Here is a 20,675-nt window from a genome sequence, read left to right as displayed (position 1 = left end):
AAGCTGGCGCTTAACACTTGTAAGTACTCTGTTAATTTAACATGGCCCATAACAGATTCAACAAAATCTGACAGCTAGTAACATAGCTTCTACAGGCCCCAAAACAGCTGCTTTATTTCTCAGGGAGTTCCTCGCAATCGAGAGCCAATTAATAAATTAAAAGTGATGTATAAAAGTTAGCCGTATTTGTAAAGCCATAAATGAGTTGTAACTTCGCCACCTGTTCGCGAAAGGCAGTTTTAAACATGTACAAACAGACGTGCACCAATCTCCTGGAATTGTCCTCCGCCAAGGTGAACGAGTGGATGTCGAGTTTCGACTCCGTTATAACCGATTGCGATGGTAAGTGGGTTGCTATGGGTGTGTGTGTGTGGGGTGTTCCCCGGTCATGGATGGATTCCCCTCTAGGAAGTTGCGTTACATAAATATACATATGTGTATACCAAAATTCGGTCGTGTTCTTGCTGAGTCGCCAATTTCAATGTCAAAGAGTGAAATGCGTGACATTTATGACTGGCAAGTCGACATTCGGATGCCCTCATAATTACATATAGGATTTTTGAAATCATTAGGTCAGCTTAGAGTTTTTACACAGAAAGAAAAGTAAATGACTTGAAAATTTTAATGACATGTAAAAGAATTAAAAATTTTATTGTCGAACATTGGTATTTCAGAATAACAAAATTTACTTCAACAAAAGCTGAATCAAATCCTATATCACAGTTTTATATACATTTTTAATATTTTAACTATTCTTCTATACGAGATGTTTTTTTTTATTTCATTATGACTAACTTATTTTGCATAAGTTTTTAAAAAACTTACCTTGACTAGGCAAAAAAAAAATTGAGTTATTAACTTTATACCCTCGAGAATGAAAAATTAATTCTGAACTTGAGAGCTTAAATAAGTTTAGGAAAGCAATTCTAAAAAACAAAAAAGTCTATTCTCCAACAAAAAAATTTTTTTTGCTACTTGTCATTAAATTGGTTGATAGGTTAATATTATTATAAGCGACTTTTGATAACATGTTTTTATTTTTTTATATTAGATTAGTACATACGTATTTGTTATGGTCGAATTCGTACTTCTATAGTCAGTTTACATAGTCGAAAATAGGCAAGACTTGTTTATCCGAAAGATCAATCAACCGATTTCCGTTATTACTATTCCCACACAAAGGTGTCTTATGGATCTATGGCCAGGCTTTGGAAGGCTCGGCGGATGTGATGAACCAGTTCAAGGCCATGGGAAAGTCCATTTACTTTTGCACAAACAACTCGACGAAGACCCGTTCGGAACTTCTAAAGAAGGGTGTCGAACTGGGCTTCGACATCAAGGAGAACGGCATTATATCCACGGCCCATGCCACAGCGGCGTACCTGAAGCGTCGGAACTTCAGCAAGCGGGTATTCGTGATCGGAAGCGAGGGCATCACCAAGGAACTGGACGCCGTGGGCATTAAGCACACCCAGGTGGGGCCGGAACCCATGCAGGGATCGCTGGTCGAGTTCATGGCGCAGCATTTAAAACTGGACACGGACATCGGGGCCGTGGTCGTGGGCTTCGATGAGCACTTTAGCTTTCCCAAGATGATGAAGGCTGCCTCGTACCTGAATGATCCGGAGTGCCTGTTCGTGGCCACCAACACGGATGAGCGTTTCCCCATGCCCAACATGATAGTGCCCGGCAGCGGGAGCTTCGTGCGGGCCATCCAAACCTGTGCGGAACGGGAGCCCATAGTGGTCGGGAAGCCCAACCCGGCGATTTGCGAATCGTTGGTCAGCCAGAAGAAGATCGATCCCTCGAGGACCCTGATGATCGGCGATCGCGCCAATACGGACATCCTGCTCGGCTACAATTGCGGGTTCCAGACCCTGCTCGTGGGCTCCGGCATTCATCAGCTAAAGGACGTGGATCAGTGGAAGCTGAGCCAGGACCCCGAGGACAAGAAGCTCATACCAGACGTGTACCTGCCCAAGTTGGGGGATCTTCTGCCATCGATAGTGGACAGCCTGGCGGGCTCGAAATGATTGAGATGCGGATCACCAATCAATAGCCAGTATGTAGTACGGACATGCGTTTGTATTGCAGTTACCTTCGCCGGCCATAGACAGGAAAAATTATAAATACCTAACGAAAATGTATAGTACAATTTATACCACAAAATAAAATATTTAAATAAATTGAGAATCATTTTGCCAGACGAACGACTCAATCGATATGCCCGACTCAACGTGTCTTTCCAAACGAGCTTTGTGCGCGAGTGAGATAGCAGGTTCTCCCACATCATCGTGAGTTCGATTCAGCCAGTCCATCGCCGATTTAGTCGAGTCGCAAACATTTGGCGGAGCGGTCTACGGAGCAGCATGTCCAGAGGCGGTGCTATCAACTTAACGGACCTATCCGGGGGGCAGGTGGGCGAGTGGCTCCAAAGTTTCGATACGATTCTCTGCGACGGCGACGGTGAGTTTGAAGGGCGGTAAAGGTGGCACACGAGAGCGCCGCCGAGTGTTTACAAGTTCAAAGCTTTCGCCAGAGTTGTCGATTCCCCGCAAAACTAGGCCAAATATCGCTGGTGGTTTACATGGGTGAGGAAAAAGCTTATGCGATCACCGTTATTCAAAGTTAATGCTCAATTAAATAATTAAATACAAGAATTTCAATGGGCTGTCCCTGGGAAAAACAATATTGTTCAATTTATAATTTTCTTATCATTATCATTTACTATATGAAGTATTACAAATGCTTATTAATTTCAAATTTAATTGCTGTTAAATGGAAACATTTACGTTTCTTTTAATTAAAAAGCACTCAGATGGGCTGATATGTACTATGCCAGCATTAGCAATATTTTTTAATTATAAAAAAAGTTTAAATTAGTTTTGAGGGCAACTAAATATAATGGTTTAACACAAATGTAGTTTGAATTAATGTACGCTCTGGTTTTTTTTAAAAATCATTTTGTTTAGTTAGTCAACAAGAAGTGACTTAGAAAAAATTTATAAAAAATATTAAATTAACTTGTTTAGTTGTATCCGTAATCGTAAATGTTGTTTTGTTAAAAACTAATTACCAACTAATATAGGGTCCTGGAATAGATTTTTTTGTTGACATAATGCGTAAGCTTGCCAAAATGTACACAGTTACAAAGCATATTAAATATCCATTTGACGCACAGGCACCATTTGGCAGGACGACACGGCCATCGAGGGTGCTCCGGATGTCGTGAATGCCCTGCAGCAGCGCTGGGGCAAAAAAGTCTACCTGATAACCAACAACGGACTGAAGACGCGCCAGGAGCTGTTTGAGCGCTCCCAGCGACTAGGATTTCATTTGCCCAGCGACCGATACATCATGTCGCCCACGGCCGCTATTGCTGACTATCTGGTCGAGAGTCCGGGTTTCGACAGAGCCCGGCACAAGGTCTATGTGGTGGGCAATGCGGCCATTGCCCGGGAATTAAGGCAGCACGGCATCGACAGTTTCGGAGCCGGGGAGGCGGAGCATTTGGCTCCGGGCGACATGTGGCCGGACTTTGTGGCTCGTGAGCTGGGGAACCCGCAGGCGGCCAAGGATGTGGGTGCCGTGGTGGTCGGCTGGGATGAGTACTTCAGCTACTGCAAGATGGCCCGCGCCTGTCACATCCTGTGCAGCAATCCCCACTCCGCCTTCCTCGTCACCAACCGGGATGCCGTGCACAAGTATCCCGCCTTCTGCATCCCCGGCACTGGGGCCTTTGTGGCCGCCATCGAGGCCTGTGCGGAGCGAGAGGCGCTCGAGATGGGCAAGCCGAACCCTTTGGTCCTTGAGCCGCTCACTAAGACCGGCGAACTGCGAACCGAGCGAACGCTTATGATTGGTGACTGGTAAGCGGGATTAACACATCCTTTGGGGACACTTCTAACGCTGTTTTTCGCTGTCTTCGTCTGCAGCCTCAAAATAGATGTCGGCTTTGCCAGCAATTGTGGCATGCTGTCACTTCTGGTGGGCACTGGTCGATACAGTAATCTCTCGGATGTGCGACGGGAAAAAGGCAAGCTGGCTCAGCCAGATTTCTATCTGCCCCGACTAGCCGATCTGCTGCCCTATTTGTGAGCCGTTAATCCACCCGATTCCCGTGCAGCTATCAACTCGTTATCAACTTCTTAGTTCGACTTTTATTTGGCTTTAGTTCGTGTGTCTACACATAGTTGTACATATTTTATCTGCCGGCAAGTAACACTCTTTGCTAAATACTTTCTTATATATTAGAGTGGTTGAAAAATTGCAGGGCCGGAGAGTTTTCTATGACCAAACTATCTTAGTTTACCAAGCATATTGAGAACTTTGTTGGAACCTAATGTAAATTTCGATAAGAGACAATTAAAGTACTTTGAAAACAAACATTTCCAAATATTAATACTTATTCCAGTGGACTTTTCGGGGTGGAACATCACAACACGTCACTAGATAAATTTCAGGCCCGTTAATTTTTCTTCGAATTAACAATATAGGCTGCGTGACTTATTGAAATATTAGCTTATCATCTATTACTTGCCGGGACAGAAAAGCAGAGACGGCAATTTCCTAACATTTTTCCTTATTTCTTGGTGATCCCATGCTTAAGTTATAATTTGAACTAAACAAATCTTTCAACTAAGTGCAAATTCCTTGTGCTGTGACTTTCAAACTAACATTAAACATTTAAAATACACAAAATGTAAACTAATTAACTTATTGGTTAGCTGTACAAAAAATTTACAGGACACCCCGGGCATTTAGCAACTAATTGTCAAAACAAGAAAAGCAAGTATCACAGAAGATCTCATTTTCTCGGAAAATTACTTTAGAAAAGTCAAACATTGTTTTTCGAAATTTTCCCCAGAATATTTTGACTGTTAAAGCTCAATATTTTCGGGGGTGTCCGTTATAGCAAGTCCTCTGATATGTTAGAGTTGAGTTCTGTTTTCTGTACTTTAGCAATTTAGAGCGAAAAGAAATCTCATAAAGCGTTGTCACGTGTGGTAGCAAATCAGAATAAGAGCGTAACTGAATCTGAAAAGTTAAACCCATTCCCTGCTTTTCCCAAACCCCCAACCGAGTTTTCCCCCCACGCGTTGTGTTCGGCTGGTTGTAAACGATGCATCTGCAGCAGTTCGCCTTATGTGCTGCCAGGCTGCTGATGCATCGTTTGCACGCCAACTTTAGTTGTCTGTTCGCTGCCGGCGATCGCTTACTGATTTCTTCGAGGACCCTGTCTAAATTGCTAAAAGGTAACATCAGGTGCTCGCGTCCGGCGTGTTGGCCAGAATCCGGGAGCTCCTCGACAAATAGCCGTACCAGTAGAACACGTTGATCAGGATGAAGAGCAGCGGGAAGACGATTCGCGAGGCGCGATCGATCTTCGACACTGAGTTGTACTGTGGTGTTCGTTTGCCCTTCCTGCGGGCCTCCATCTCCTCACGTCGATAGTAGGACATCCTGCGACGACCTCCTGTTGGCGGACTACTCCGAACCGCCTGTGCCGCCGCAGCAGCAGCGGCAGCTGAAGTGCTGGGAGCCTCATTGACCCTCAGCTGGGTCTGTTCGTCGTCCTCCTCCTCGTCGGAGTCGACCCGGGTCGGCTTTCTTCGGCGCCGCCAGTCGAAGAGGCCCAGGAGCTTCATGCTCCACAGGCCATGTCGTCTGTTCCGAGGGCCGCGATTCCTGGAGGTCAGCATGCCCAGCCGGCTGCTGGGCGGCGGCGGCATACTGATCGCGCACATGGACAGCGGAATGACCTCGTAGATCTTAGACTCGGTGCTGTCCCGGAAGTCCGAGGTCAGTGCCTCAGTCTCCGACTCCCCGGAATCCGAGTCCAGCTCCTCGATAATGAAGTAGCACTCCCCCGATCCGTACTTCGTGTAATAGTGCACCACGGCAAACTGCAGGATTGTGGCGAAGATGAAGCCGAACGAGAGGAAGACGAAAAAGTCGAGGGCAGTGGGATAGGAGACCTTGGGCAGATCCGTGCGAGCCTCCAGTCCGAGGAAGGTCATCGTCAGCACGGTGGTGATCCCGAGGGACACCCGATCCGCGGTGGCCTCGCGGTTCAGCCAGAAGGACACCCAGCTGAGGACGACCAGCAGGCAGCAGGGACCGTACACCTGGATCAGGAAGTTGCCCATGTGCCGCTGCAGGTGAAAGTTGACCATCAGCATCGAGTACTCCGCTGAAAAACAATGAGATTGGCTTTATTAACTTGTGTCAGTGGACAAAGATATATTTGTTAAAGTTATTACACAAAAGATGTATATAGATAAAACAAAATATAATAATAATTTTTGTTAAAAATGAAATGTTGTTTTCTCGTTCTCACTTCAAGTTAAAAAAAGGTTTCCACAAAAGAAACTTTAAGTCCTTCATTAAGCTTAACCTGAATCAGATATATATAATTCCATAATTCCAAGTTTATTACTTACATGGGTGATTGGTCTCCAGAGTGATGGTGCCACTTAAACCGGTGGTGGAGCCCGCTCCGCCGGCGGTGTCCCGTCCGGTTCCGAAGGCCCCCTTGTCCAGCTTGAGTCCTGTTCCACGGACATGCTGATTCTTTGCCGCCGGACCAGCGAAAGTGGTGAGGACCTTGCTGGTGGGTCGCGGTGGGTCCTTGTTGTTGAAGGGTCGTCGCTGCGGCCTTGGAGCCGCCGCCTTGTACACAATATCCGTCAAATTGCCAGCCGGACAGTCGACCAAATCGAACTGGGACAGCTTCATGTCCTCGGCTATGGCGACGGGGGGTCGCTCCTTGTTCCAGCGGTAGATGACATCAGACGTGGTGTAGCCAACTGTTTCGATTGTTTTACAAATTTCAATTAAATGGGTGGCATGCAGAACTCAGGAGTGTCCTGAGCCGTGACTTTTATTTTGCTTGGCAAAATAATTTGTTTGCCAATTGTATATCAACAGGATGAGGTGTATTGTGGAGTATCCTTGCAGAAAGTATATTTTTAAAGCTATTATGGACTTGCCTACCGAATACGATTTATCAAAATCAGCTACTTATACTATATATTTCTAAAACGATGTTCCACTGCTAGAATTTATAGTATGTCCATTTATATTCAATCATTTACAGCAGCTATCTCGCTAACCTATCCCATCCCAGCCACGTGTGTTCAGTTATTTTATTTTGATGCTGCTGGTGATGCCGCTGCTCCGAAATGCACAAATTGCCAAACATTGCGCCATATGTGGGAAAAGGTTTACCCGCCACCCAAATCCGCATCCCCCATCCTCCAAACCATCGCCTGAATCTGCTTCTTCTGTTTGGCAATCGCTGACTCTGGCTCTGGCAATATTTTCAGTTCGCCCGCATCAAATGGGAAATTGTCAACATTAAGCGGCAGGCAATGTACATATGGGGGAGCAGAGGTCTGATAGAGGGGTAATTGAATTCTTGACTGCTTCCATCCAGCATTATTCACAACAAATCGGAAGTAATAATACATTTCTAGGTTGGGTGGCGGCTTGTTCATTTGCGATAAGCTGCAAAGGCAGTTAGTGGGTTTCAGAGAAATGGCAGCAGACACCTGCCTATCTCCAAAAATTGTTTCCAAGTATTAAACTAGTACCTTTTTGCCTTCATTTAGTGTGCATGCTTTCTGTTTTGCATTTGAATAGGAGGAAATGTGACGAGAATTCATCAAATGCCAGGAGGTGTATATTTTTTCATTTTTAAATGGAAAATAATGGAGATTACATGGGCAGGACAAAAACTGTCACAGAATCTGGAGGTTTTTTGGAATATTGTGTTAAGCGGTAGATTGCTGGAAAAATTCCTAAAATGAGTTCACAGCAATTAAATTTGTTTTTCTTATGAAAGAATAAATAGGAGCTCAAAATTTCTATTACGTTTAGACTGGTGTAAACATCTCTAACAAAGAACGATAAATACGATAAGGTACTGTAGCTGGAACAAAAGCAGTAGATATTTTCAAGAGACACATCTGTGTTTGCATGAACCCTTACACCTCTTTTCGGCTCATAGCTACTATAAATATCCAGCCGACTTGTCCATTGACATCAGTTCCCTATCCACTAAGAATACCATCGCCATGCGCTCCCTCCTAGCTCTGTCCCTGGTCGTCCTGGCCGTGCTCATCCTCCAGAGCAGCCAAGTCTCCGCCGACTCGACCACCACCACCAGTGCCTCAGCCACCACCTCCACAACGGCTGCCTCCGACACGACGACAACCGATGCCTCGGCTACCACCACCACAGAATCCTCCACTTCCACCACGACTTCCACGAAGAAGAAGCACCGACGCCGTCGTGTCATCATAAGGCGAGTGGTCATCCGACGAGGAGGCAGGGGAAACCGTCGCGGGGGTGCAGGACAATCTGGGACCGAAGTCAACCGCCGAAGAGTTGTGGTCCGAGTTCGCAGGACGGCCAACTGAAACTCACAAACGAAAACAAAGCTCATTTCTCTTTTAACACCAGCTGTTAGTTATTCAAAATAAATCAATCGAACATTATTTTAAAAATATTCCTCACAAAATCCAATTGCATTTCTGAAAAGACGAGAAAGGGGATTAAGCCCCTTCTAACTTAAACAAGATGGTGCTAAAAAAATTCTGTCCACAATAGCGAAAATGTTTAAGCACCTAAAAAAGGCTCTAAGCAGAATTTTTTTTGAGCTTTTATATTCCGCGTAAGATTTATTATATTAGGGTCATAATATATGTAAGTACATTGGTAACCGAAAAGTTCGGTTTTCTTTAGAAGGCCTTTCTCTCTCGATCGTCACAGGAATACCCAAGCAGAGTGGTGCATTGTCAAATTTAAAAAAAATTAAGAAATTTAAATAATTTTTGTATCTTTTAATTGACAATCATTGGCAACAATTACCTAGCGCGCCCAATGTTATTATTGTGAAATAACGTATGTATAAATAAAAAACGTGAATTTTTTTTGGATTTGCCTAAAAATAAAAATTCTAATTACGTCTAAGCTAGCAAATACCAGATGTAAGTAAAACAAAAACCAAACCTGGAACCTTAAAACTATGGCCTATAGGTAGTACAGATATCCCGCCGATTGGTCCATAAATATATGTCTGGTATATGGCCAGTCGTATATTAGCCAATGACTAAATAAATTTGAATATATTTTACACTAATTGAAATAATCAAAAATTCTGAAACAAAAAATTTTATTTGATAATCCAGAGATATAAAGATATATTTGAAGCAACGTAAAAACCCTTTTCGAAAATATTTCTTGTTTTGCCCTAAATTTTAGCCTCTATTTAAACAAAATATCTAGCGCGACTCTTTCACTTGATCATGCATTTTTTAAGCACACTATCCTCCATCACCGATTTGGATTTACAAAAGCACATGAAACAACTGAACAGCATGAAGGACGTTTATACAAATCTAGGTGGACCGCACATTTTCTGTACTTGTGGACAGCTGCACTTTCACCAAACCACCCTAAACATGCCGGCGCAACTCAAGGATGTGTCCTGGGGCCATTACCTTACTCTATTTACACCTCGGACCCAACCAAGTTTAATAGGCGGCTTCTCGCACGCTGGCGACATGCGCTAAATGCATATACGAATTTACAGACCAATTACAAGAATACTTACATACTTCTAAACAATAGACCCAAAAGCGGCGTGTATGAGTCAGCACGGACAAAAGCGCCACAGTCACATTTTTGCACACAAAATGCTTAAGCTGGCCCGGGTGCGTTTCATTGTAAGAGTATTCCTTAATGACACGTTACTCCCCCTTTCCAATCCTTGTACCTACTTACAATTTACACTGGCCAGACCCGCTTTCAGTCATCTCATTACAGACTCCTTAGATTTTACCCAAATGACCTAGCATCACGCTCCATATAACAACAATTATTTAAAAAACATTTATTTTTCATGTGGGGACCGCCTTTAAATCCAGCATTATATTAAAGAAAGTGTTCCAAAAATGTTAAAGTCTTTAAAAATTTTAAGAATATAGAGAGATATTTAATTCTCACCACTTAGTTTGGAAAGTTATGGTTTTCAAAAAAATTAATCATACGACACGTATGCCAGATAGAACATTAAAGAATACTATACAAATTTTAAGCCATTTTAAGCCTTTTTAGCTTTTAGATCCCGTTTAAATAAAAGTAGCAATTTAAGAACAAAATAAATATTTTAATTAACAAAAAAAAATTTAATTAAAGGCAACAGTACGGATGAGTAATAAATTTTAAGGCTTTTCATTTAACACACATTTTCTAATCCTTTAATGCACCAAATAAAGTTTAGTTAAATGGTAAATATCTCCCCTACTATTTTTAAGGAGTATAACCTTCTATAATAAAATAAAACTACTTTCTCCTTTAAATTTTTCCATTTTTTTCACAATAAGCAAGGGGAAAGCGAAACTTGTCAAACCACATTAAGATATCCTATTAAACCATTACCTCATGTAATCCGCTTCCAGCATTCAGACGCATGGAACCACTTCAACATTTCCGGCCCTTGTGCCATTTCTTTCTTTCTTTCATTTCCCCTTCAATTCAAAACACATCTCACTTCACATTTCTTGTCGCCAACAATTCCTTCAACCCAATCCCATCCAATCCCATCCCATCCAATGTCATGGCATTCAGCATAATCCCCAACCCAGATTCCCCGTCTTTGTCCTTCGAACCCAACAAGTGGACATTTTGTCGACACGAGGACAACAAATCACATCAAAGCGCAATGAGCAGCCATTATGCATAATTATAGCGTAGTTCTGGTTTCCACACGCCACTTGGCATTCTTTCGAATTTCTTTCCTACTCACATGAGCCGAATTTCAGGGGACACTTTTGGATGTCCATGGGGAAGTCGGCCAGATTCATCGGACAGCCGGCTTTAATTGTCAGCCGGCTGGAGTACAGCACGCGTCCGTTCTGATAGATCCTCACAAACTTATTTGGCGTGGTAATCGTGTGTAAATAGCTCTGCTTGCCATTGTAAAAGTACGTATCCGGCTTCCAAATCCGGGCCAGCATCGAGACGCTCAGTGCCAGCGTATCCTGGGCCCCCTCGAACGCGAGACGTTTATCCACCCAGGATTGGCGAAAATAACAGTCCATCGAGTAGGTCTGCAATGGAGACGGAGACAGAGTCAGAGGCGCAGGAAAGTAAGGCAGTCAAACAGGGTACGTCACGCCAAATTGAATTGGCAAGCAGGGAGTAATGGAAGATTGCCAGTTCATATACGACGGTGTTTTATACACCAATACTGTGGTGTGAAATGGTGTGAAAGCTAGTTGACTTCACATTTAAATACAATTAGATTAAAACCAATTTTATTGTTCTGAAACTAGTTTAAAAAATTCCTTTTTAGTAAAATTAAGAAAAACAATATTTAAGAGCATTGTATTTTATTATCCATACCGGTGTCTTATTTTTTGTATAATAATCAAATTCATATAACTTTGGCAATGGTCCAATTTTACAAATAAATCAATGTTTTTGTACTTAGCAGAATTTGGTTTATATAGAAATTATTTTATTTACACACCATATCGACTTCTGATATTGGTCCCATGCTGCGCACCATTATATCCACTTCCACAGTGGCTGGAGGTCCTGAAACATTTTATAAAAATTATTATACATAAATTAAAAATAGTACAATATATATTTCTGTGTAATAATAATAATAATTTAATTTAATTGCCGCTAAATTCCTGGCTAAGTGGCCCGCAAACCTTTACCTTTTATACAATTCCCATGAAATTCGCTACTTAAGCCAGAGCCAAGTTTAGTTATGGAAAATGGGATTGCATTCAACTGAATGCCACAAAATCCAACTATATAATCCCAGTGCTCTACGTATCGGTTTTGTTCAACTATGAATATTCATATATGAGTCGCAGACCCCAAATGAAAATGTTAAATGCTCCTCTGTGTGAACAATGACACTTAAGCCGCTTCGCAGACAGTCCCAAACCCTTTGAATCTGTTCCCATGCCCCGCCGACGCCCATTTTTATCTAGCTTTTCTGCACTAATATGCAATTTTTCAGGCCCTAGATTCGCCTCCTTCCCGGCGGCCCCGGGAATTTTTTGTATTTTGCATATGCGAACAGTTTTTAATGACTTTGCTGCTGAGCTCGCTCGGCAAACATGCGTCGCGCTCGTAGGATGCGGATGTGCATTGCCACGTATCCTTTGAATCCTCTCATCCTCTCCAGCTGGCGCCAGATGACGAGGGCCCATTCTTAATGAAGTGTTAAAAACTATGTAATTCGGTCTTATGCTGTGGCGCGAGCGAAAACAATTTTCGCCACGTTAACCGAAATCCATTCTCCCAATTGAGTGAACGCCATTTTAAATTTCGAAAATATTTAAATTTTTATTGCTTCGACCATTTGCAAGATTGAAAAGGAATCGAATGGCCCATCCATTTTGGGCAAAGTCCTCATGGGGGAGGAAATCCAAGGAGCCCAGGAAAAACGTAATAAAATTGTTTGTATGTAGGTAAATATTTGTCGGTTTTGACACTCACTATTTACCGAATAAGCTGCGAGGCAATCATCACGGCAGGCCTCATCACCTTGGTGCCGTTTGTGAGTGATGTGTCGCCTGGAAGCGATTTCCACTTCATTAAATGCTTCCGTTGAGCGGAAAATCTGCGAATCTGTGCTGATTACACCCCGACAAGGGCCAAACCCGAAAAGGGTAAGCAACGCAAGATTTGTTGTAGACAGAAATATTAAGGAGGCGCATCCTGCCCTTAACCAGTGGGGACATGATAACTCTGGCTTACAAATTTAAATCGACAAAGTCCTCAAAAATCAAACCTTGATTGAGAAAATGACACTCAAAATTGCTTTCATGCCTATTTTATTTAATTAGTTATTTAAAAAAATTTACCCTAAATCCGGAAATAGTTTAATAGCTTTATCTTAAGGATGACTATTAAGCTCAACTATCCGCTGGTTAAAAAATAAGTCTACATTATATTTGAAAGCATAAACAGTGATGAACTATTTTGTCATGCCAATTTTGTAATGATTTTAAAGTAATTTAAAGGACTTACTCTTGGTAAATTCAATTAATTAATTGCCAATAAATCAAAATGAAAATCCACCTATATCTCCAGATGAATTTAAAATTTATATATTATGCTTGTGAAGAAAATCTTCCTATATAGTATATACTCACCACCGAAATCCGGTCTTATGCTATTGTCATAGCCACGCAGCAGATTATCCAGCAACTCGGATATATTCGCATGGTTGTTGCTCTGGGTGAGCCACGAGGACGGCACGGAGGAGGACGAGGAGGTGTGCGACTGGGAGCCCATCGTGTCCAGGCGATGGGCATCGCCGCGTCCCTTAATGCTGTCGGCCATGGCCCAGAAGGATCCCGATCCCGATCCCGATCGGGGGCTAATGGACAAGTGCCAGGCATTTGGGTAAATGCTCAGCATTAAGAGGCAGCAGCTAATCAAAAGTTTAAATATGCGCAAGTTTAGGCGATGTCCTTGGTGGCAGGAGTGGCTGTGGCTCCGACTCCTTTCTCCGATGAGGTCAGTGGATGTTGATGTTGATGTGGATGCTTCGCCGGAGCCGGATGCATCTGTTGTTGCTGGCATTGTGCACATATTGTTCGGTTTTGTTTGCTGTTTGTTCGCTGGCTGCAACTATTGTTTAGTCGTCTGACGGCCAAGTCATCTGCCGTTGTTGCAGGTCTAATCTACACATCCGTTTGTCCAACTTTTGTCGCTCTAACTGGCTCCTGGCTCCCATTGCCACGCCCATTCCCATTCCCATTGCCAATCCTATTCCCATTCCCAGAGCCATTAGAATTCGCATTCTAGAGGTCCTGCTGCTGATGACAGTGCCTTTTTCCTGAGCTGTGTGTTGACTCGTCTCTGCTCGTATTTATTTTCATTTATGCACCGGAAGTTGCACTCGGGTCGAGAGCAATTTCATGAAGCGTTTTCTTCTTAATTTCTGAGATTCCTTTCAGGCTGGCATTAGTTCCGTTTGTCTTGGCCCGTGTCCTCGTCTGCTTTGCGATGAGTTTCCTTAGATTCTTTTAATTGCTGCAACTTCTTGGTCATGCAGTTGGCAGTTTTTGATTGGCCAATTAGCCAGCGGCATTTTGCAGCCATCAGTTATAAGCTATAAACTATTAAGATTACGGATCGGGGTTGATTTGACTCGAATTCACAGTTCCTTGCTTTGGTTGATTAGTTTTTTTTATTTTTTTAATTTTGTAGAACACATAATTCGTGCACTTTCACTGACAGTTAATAGAAACAAAACAAATTATGTTGCCTAATCATTTTTACAAACAAACATTTAAACTATTCTTATATCTTTCTTGTAACATACCCTTGTTGTGACTTTGTTTATAGATTGTAAGTTATTAGGAATCAATAAACTTAGGTAAAATGTTAAATTTTCATTATTAATTGAAAGAGTTTATCCAAATTGGTAATTCACGACGTATGCGTAATCCAGTTAGCTCTCATAAAAAGCACTTAATTTTCGCCATGTTAGCTAAATGGTTTCCACTTATTCTTTAAGATCGACAAATTTATATCCGCTTCAACTTATTTATAAACTACTGCAAAAGCTCAATCATTTGATTGATTTCCAACTGAGCAACTAAATATAGAAAACAATATTCACAATGTTTGACAGCATAGCAACTAAAGTAAAAATTGCTTATGTTTGTTTAGTTTATTTTATTACGACCACTATAAAAATGTATTTTTTTTTAAGCAAAACACACTTCAAAGCAACGAGGCAAAGTTGCCCTTTTTAAACGAATTTTGTTTGGCATTTTGAATATATTTATTTAAAGACATGAGAAACTCAATTTCAAGGCGCGTCTGTAAAAAATATGTTTAAAACTCCACCCGACATTTGCGAAATCTTGAGTTAAAAAATTGCACCACTGGGAAACGTCAAAGATTAATGAATACACTTTGCGAAAAAAATGAAGTGCAAACTTTATGCCTGTGGCGGCATCATATTTTTACCGTACGCTCACTATTATATTAATCTTTGCTGAACTTTGGCTTAATGGATGGCAAGTAATTAAGATCAACTATGTCGGGGATGCAGAATCCGATGCTACTGCCGCCACCAGCTCGTCAGCCGTGCGATTCGTTAATGAAAAACCAACCGGAAATGTCAAAGGCGCCGGGAGAATAAAGCCGACGATGGCACTCAAGTCTGATGTCCTCAGGCAGCACGATAACATCTCATTTAACAATGCGAAAAATAGTAGAAAAAACAATGCGACCCCATAACTTAATTATGTCTCACCCACTAACCTAATTTTATGCATGGCCATTGGCCAATGCCGACATCCGGCCAGGTTGCGATAACTATTTTCAATACTTTGGTGTGGTCTCTCGGCCACTTGGATGTTGCCTTCAAGTCGGCCGTCTGATATCAGCCCTCATCTGCTGCACCAGCTGCATCAGCCTCGACGTCAATGCTACTTGCCACTTGACTAGACGCTTGTGCTGGCTAATTATGGCCTAGCCCAAAGGAAATTCGCATTATGTTTAGTTGATTTGTCACATGGAAAAGGCCATCCAGATTAGTGAAAACTTGTATTTTCGTAAGAATTAATTTGTATACAATTTTTAACACCTCTCAAATCGCTTGTCCACTGTATGTATGTATTTAATAAACAATTGTAAACAGGAATAAAATCATAGATAATTTTAAAAAACCTTAAACAGATTAGATTACAGCAAACTTATTTGCTCAATTAATACTAAACGCCAAACTTCATTTTTTAAACTTTGAAAGACAGAACTAACATATAGTTTTATTACCAAATAAAATTCAAAATGTCTTATTATGCTATTAATAAAAAAACGTTAAATAAAAAATAGTTTATGACCAACTTTAAGCTTATAACAAGGTCGAGAGTACAAGTTCAAGAATATGAATATTATTTTTGCACATCGGTCTTTCTATTTTTCTTCCCATAAAATATGTTTTTTTTCCTGCTTGAAATCGGAGCCACATACTTGTCTTTATTTGGCTGTTAATTACACTTCACTTTGCTTTTTGATGGCAGAGTTTCGTCTAACAAACAAATTGCTGCCAGAAGCACAAGCATCAACAGACATCTCCAAACCCCATCTTTTGATGTCTGAACGTCCGTTTTTTCGTTTATAATTTCTTGCTTAGCGGTCTTCGCTTTCCTCGGCTTTTGTTAACTGGTGCGAACGGGTTAAAGTTAAATGTAGGAACACCCACTTTTTCCGCCTCCCACACAATTTTCCTCGGTTTGGCAGAGAGCAACTTGAGCACGTTCAACGCATTTTCTCATCAGCGTCGAAATTGCACTCAATTTTTGAAGGCTGCTGACGGTTTGCTACCCTGCTTCCTCAACCTTCCTTTATACCCTTTGCCTGGTGGAGGATATTTTGCCACACATTCTACTTTTTTTTTAAAGGAAGGAAATGCATTGTTAGAAGGCGTCCACTTGGAAAAGAGGGTATGCAGAGTATCATAGGTGGTTTATGGACCTTGCTATGATTGATTGCCATTTGATTGGAAAAATACAATATTTACTTCAACTGATACGAACTGGAAGAATTATATCATAATTTTGTTAAAATAATCAAATTTTGCAAAAAATCCTGTATATATTTAGTATACTCCAATTAAAGCTAAAACAAATAAATAAACCAATTCAAATATTTAATAAGTTTTTAAATTGTAGCTCAATTATAGTTTTAAGTTAAAATTGTTTACACTTATTTAAGTATCAACATTATCTTATTAATTTTTCTGAAAAACATTCCATCGCAAATATAACATTTTAAATTCCAATTCAGCTGTGAGGTAATGGGTATTTTAAATGACGCACTTCCCCCCAAAATAGAGAAAAGGGGTTTCCTATTTTGTTGATGTGCCTGGCATCTGGTGCCTATCTTTGGGTGCATTATATGGTCGTCCCTATATATTTTGTGGCTCATCGGAAGCGCCAGCAGCAGGTGGTTTTTATGGGAAGTCGGGAGCAGGCTTTTGGCTCTATTATTTGTTCGCCTGCAAATGAGATGAGCGTTTCAATTTGGCCACAGCACACAGATGCATACGTAATAATGTATATATGAGCAGCTAAGTTCACGGTTTTGTGGCCTTGCGTGTGAAATGGGAATGAGAATGATGCCGCAAGTTTTCCAGTTAACCTAAGTAGCATTAAAACCGCATTTTAATTAAATGAAGTCAAAAATTTCGCCACTGCGGTCGGCTTGCGATTGCCCCACTGCGAACTTTTTGGCCCTAGGCAAATGCAATTGCTCTAATTATTTCACAGTTGAGCGACAGGCACGTGCCCAGTTCCCAGTCTCCGGAATTCATGATCCCAGCTTCCAGTAGCTTTTGCCCCCTGACGGATTTACCCCCCCTTAGTTGGCTCACGTTTTGCGGAAATGTTTGTAGAAGGGAGCTGGCGCTCAGCTGCAGCTCTTGTCGAGGCATTATAATGCACAAATGTTTGTTCTTGTCTCTGTTAAGTGGATTCTCTTGTTCAATAACCGATTTCGAGTACTTAGACTCCAGCTAATGTAACAATTTCCAATTTATTGATAGCCCATGCTAAAGTTTTGAATATATATTTTTAGTCGTACACCCTTATTAGCTGCCTTCAATGTTGGCATGTGAGCAAGGTGGCAAAAGCATCAAAAACATTTCTGATTTTGTGAAATTCTTAACTTTTAAAGCCTACAAAAATGATTGGTTCCAAATTCAAAGGGAATAAAGTGGTCTTTAATAATATAACACTATATAATTATTGGATAATCATATTTGTGATACCATTCTTATTTTGCATTACAATGTTAGGAAAATCTAAAGGTTTAAAGGTTATTGGAAATGAAACACATGATCTTTGCAGAAGCTAGCCAACAATTTCGGCACTTTTGCAATAGCTCACAAATGGGAATGCAAACTCATTTATAATTTTTGAACATTCCATTTGACCAGGCCTAGCAAGGCCAGTTGTGGAAGTAAACAAAAAACATTTCAACTTACTTGCAAATTTAATGAACACAAATGCAGGCAAAGCATTACAGCCGTAAGGAGCGCATACAAAAAATGGAAATGGAAGAGCTTTCCACTCCGCTCCCTTTTGAAATAATGACACACAAAACGCATTCGGACGACGCCTAAGTAAACTTGTGGTGGCCCTGCCTCACCAGACACGCCACAATCTTGACTTGTGGGTCAGCCAACAAATCCCCAAACCAATTCAATAAGAGCAATAGAACCGAAGGACAGGATGGTCGGGGCTGTGGGCCATGGCAGCCCCTTCGACCAAAAAAAATCTACAAAATTCAATTAATTTAAATGCAGTTTTTTGTGAGCTTGCATCGTATACTATACACTATATAGAAGACTAGCGCGGGGAGAGTGCGGATCACTTTACAATGTAAATCTCAAGTGTGCGATGCCCCAACTGCCGCTTTTTATGCTTTGCATTTTTCTATTTAAGAGATGTTTCGTAGCCTCAAGCGGCGTCAACAAAAAAAATGCTAAATCTGCCAAAAAAGATAAAAGCTTTTGAAAAAGCGGATACCAAAACAAGATGTTATAAAAAAGTCGGGTAAGGCAGCCTTAAACTATGCGATAACTACAGTAATTATTCACTGGTCAAAATTAGGCATTTGGAAAGAAAAAAAAAAACACTTAAAGAAGGATTTTAATCTGTCAAAGAAAATGCTTTAAACTAAATTTCGTTTAAAGTACAGAAAGTACATACGTTTGAAAGAAATTAATTTTTCATACATTTTTTTTCCGAACAAAAATCTTTATTGGAAAGTATCAATAGCTTTGGTAAATTATTGGTTATAGTATCAGATTTCCAAAGGCTTATTTATGAAATCGGTCAAATTTGCAAATATCTCCTTCGGAATTCAAGATAAAGGCTTAATTGATATTGCGCACACTAACTTTGATTTAAGTTTAACAAGAATAAAATAAATTAAAATGATTGCGATCTAACAATTGCTTCTTAATATCGTTTCTTTTCGTTTATTTGTCATTTTCCATCCATTTGCCGTCACCAAACCGATTCCCCCAGTAAATAGTTTTTGTTAGTAGTTCGTTTTCGTTCTGCTGGTTTACCAAAATCCTCTGGTGGATTACTTGCGGGTGTTGGCGTCCTTTTTTGTCCTCGTCCCTGTGGCCATGTGGTGCTCATGGAAAATTTATGATTCTCAAAAGCCCGTTTAAATCAGCGATAATTGCATTTTATTTGCACTCAGTGTCTGCAGTAGTTTTCAGTCTGTACTTCATGTTGTTTTAGTTGTTTCCTTCGAAAATGTCATAATTGTGGTTTTATTATGAATTTTTCATTTGTTGGCCCAGTGCGGATGACCACATTTCAATTGATTTTATTTAGTTTTATTTTTTTCGTACGAGCTTTAGCAATTAGTTTTAATTGCAAATATATCTGTCTCAATGCTCAATTTGTCACTAATAAAATGAACTGATTTTGGTGTTTATTTGCTATTATCACTTTATAAATACTTTATTTCATATTAGTTATAAAAGCTTTGTTAATTAGGTTGAATTAGACAGTTTAATTGACTCTCAATTCAGGAAGCACGGTAATAAAATGGAAAGTGTGGGAGGATTATGCAATTACTGTTTGACAGGTCAATTAGAGTCTGTGGCTCGAGTTGGTAAGAGAATCAGACGCATTTGTGTTTTTCCTTTCCTAGAGTATAAATTCAAGCCCAGAACCTTTAATAAATAGTTGCAAGAAACTGCCAGTTGTATAATCAAATTTGTCGCATTTGATAACTTGATACTCCGTAAAATTGTTGTGTTGTATAATTATATTTAAAAAAGTGTTAAAACTATTTTTCAAATGTTTTAAATTTTCAGTATTGATTTTTTAGGGCTTTGTTCAAGACTAAAAATTGCCATTATAAAAATATTAAGCATACGCCGTGTAACTCATTTTGGGTTATATTCAAAGCAAATGTTTTAAATTTGTTTTAAATAACGTTTTTAATTATTTATTCTATGTTTTAAAATTCTTAAAAACTTTCTTTATTTCTATAAAACAAAAACATTTGGGAACGAAGCTTAAAATTTTTGTAGAATATTATGTTCATTTACTTTAAGCTTAGACATATTTTGATTTAATAATTGTACAATTCCCGTAGGTGTATTTTTAAAAATCATTTTTTACAGGCAATAATGACACACACATTCCGGAATTATCATATTCAGCTGTGTTTTTTCAGCCTTCGTGGCTGCGTAGATTCATCCGCACTAATCATACCAAAAATACACACAAATCTCCAGAGTCACAGACAATAACTGCGACAACGAGCGGCGAAAGTAAACAATCTGACTAACGACCAACAAAGACAAAAACCAAACCAAACCAAACCGAATCGAACTGAATTGAATTGAAACGGGGACCGAGCGAATTTCCAGAGAAAGATGCGGAGATTCGGAGATACGTCAAAACGCGCCAAGCGCGCAACGCAGACTGAGCCGAAATGATATTGAGACCAAGCGGGCCAGGCCAGAAGATTGAATTGTGCAGCGTTTGTGGGGCGGCAGTGGCGGGATGCGAGTGCCACGACAACATCGTGGGCCAACATGCAAAAGGCGCAAAATCACTAGAGCCTGCGGCACTGCCCTCCTGACC

At 40.7% G+C, this 20,675-nt stretch overlaps 4 protein-coding genes across 6 annotated transcripts; 3 read left to right on the top strand and 1 right to left on the bottom strand.

Annotated features, from left to right (window-relative positions):
- Positions 1-72: 72 nt before the first annotated feature.
- Positions 73-2,210, top strand: LOC128257298 (glycerol-3-phosphate phosphatase). The gene is made up of 2 exons (XM_052988255.1): positions 73-342; positions 1,183-2,210. Exons 1-2 carry the CDS (start codon positions 201-203, stop codon positions 2,031-2,033), a joined length of 993 nt encoding a protein of 330 aa, XP_052844215.1. The 5' UTR covers positions 73-200; the 3' UTR covers positions 2,034-2,210.
- A 123-nt stretch (positions 2,211-2,333) lies between these two features.
- On the top strand, positions 2,334-4,386 carry LOC128257300 (glycerol-3-phosphate phosphatase). The gene is made up of 3 exons (XM_052988257.1): positions 2,334-2,466; positions 3,182-3,869; positions 3,936-4,386. Exons 1-3 carry the CDS (start codon positions 2,370-2,372, stop codon positions 4,096-4,098), a joined length of 948 nt encoding a protein of 315 aa, XP_052844217.1. The 5' UTR covers positions 2,334-2,369; the 3' UTR covers positions 4,099-4,386.
- A 109-nt stretch (positions 4,387-4,495) lies between these two features.
- Positions 4,496-20,496, bottom strand: LOC128257297 (gamma-aminobutyric acid receptor alpha-like). Of its 3 annotated transcripts, none has more exons than XM_052988252.1 (6): positions 20,301-20,496; positions 13,188-14,273; positions 11,540-11,607; positions 10,814-11,117; positions 6,444-6,809; positions 4,496-6,193 (listed from the first exon to the last, which is right to left on the bottom strand). In XM_052988252.1, exons 2-6 carry the CDS (start codon positions 13,627-13,629, stop codon positions 5,262-5,264), a joined length of 2,112 nt encoding a protein of 703 aa, XP_052844212.1. In that variant the 5' UTR covers positions 13,630-14,273; positions 20,301-20,496; the 3' UTR covers positions 4,496-5,261. The 3 variants fall into 3 exon arrangements, with proteins under 3 accessions (XP_052844212.1, XP_052844214.1, XP_052844213.1); XM_052988254.1 differs by having other exon boundaries at positions 13,188-14,159; XM_052988253.1 differs by lacking the exon at positions 20,301-20,496 and adding an exon at positions 15,030-15,671.
- Positions 8,007-8,523, top strand: LOC128257301 (putative uncharacterized protein DDB_G0283467). The gene has a single exon (XM_052988258.1). It carries the CDS (start codon positions 8,079-8,081, stop codon positions 8,421-8,423), a length of 345 nt encoding a protein of 114 aa, XP_052844218.1. The 5' UTR covers positions 8,007-8,078; the 3' UTR covers positions 8,424-8,523.
- Positions 20,497-20,675: the final 179 nt, after the last annotated feature.

This window comes from Drosophila gunungcola, assembly GCF_025200985.1.
Source record: "Drosophila gunungcola strain Sukarami chromosome 3L unlocalized genomic scaffold, Dgunungcola_SK_2 000002F, whole genome shotgun sequence".
Classification (NCBI taxonomy): domain Eukaryota; kingdom Metazoa; phylum Arthropoda; class Insecta; order Diptera; family Drosophilidae; genus Drosophila; species Drosophila gunungcola.
Note: the sequence above shows the minus strand (reverse complement) of the source record. Positions and strands in the feature narration are given on the sequence as shown.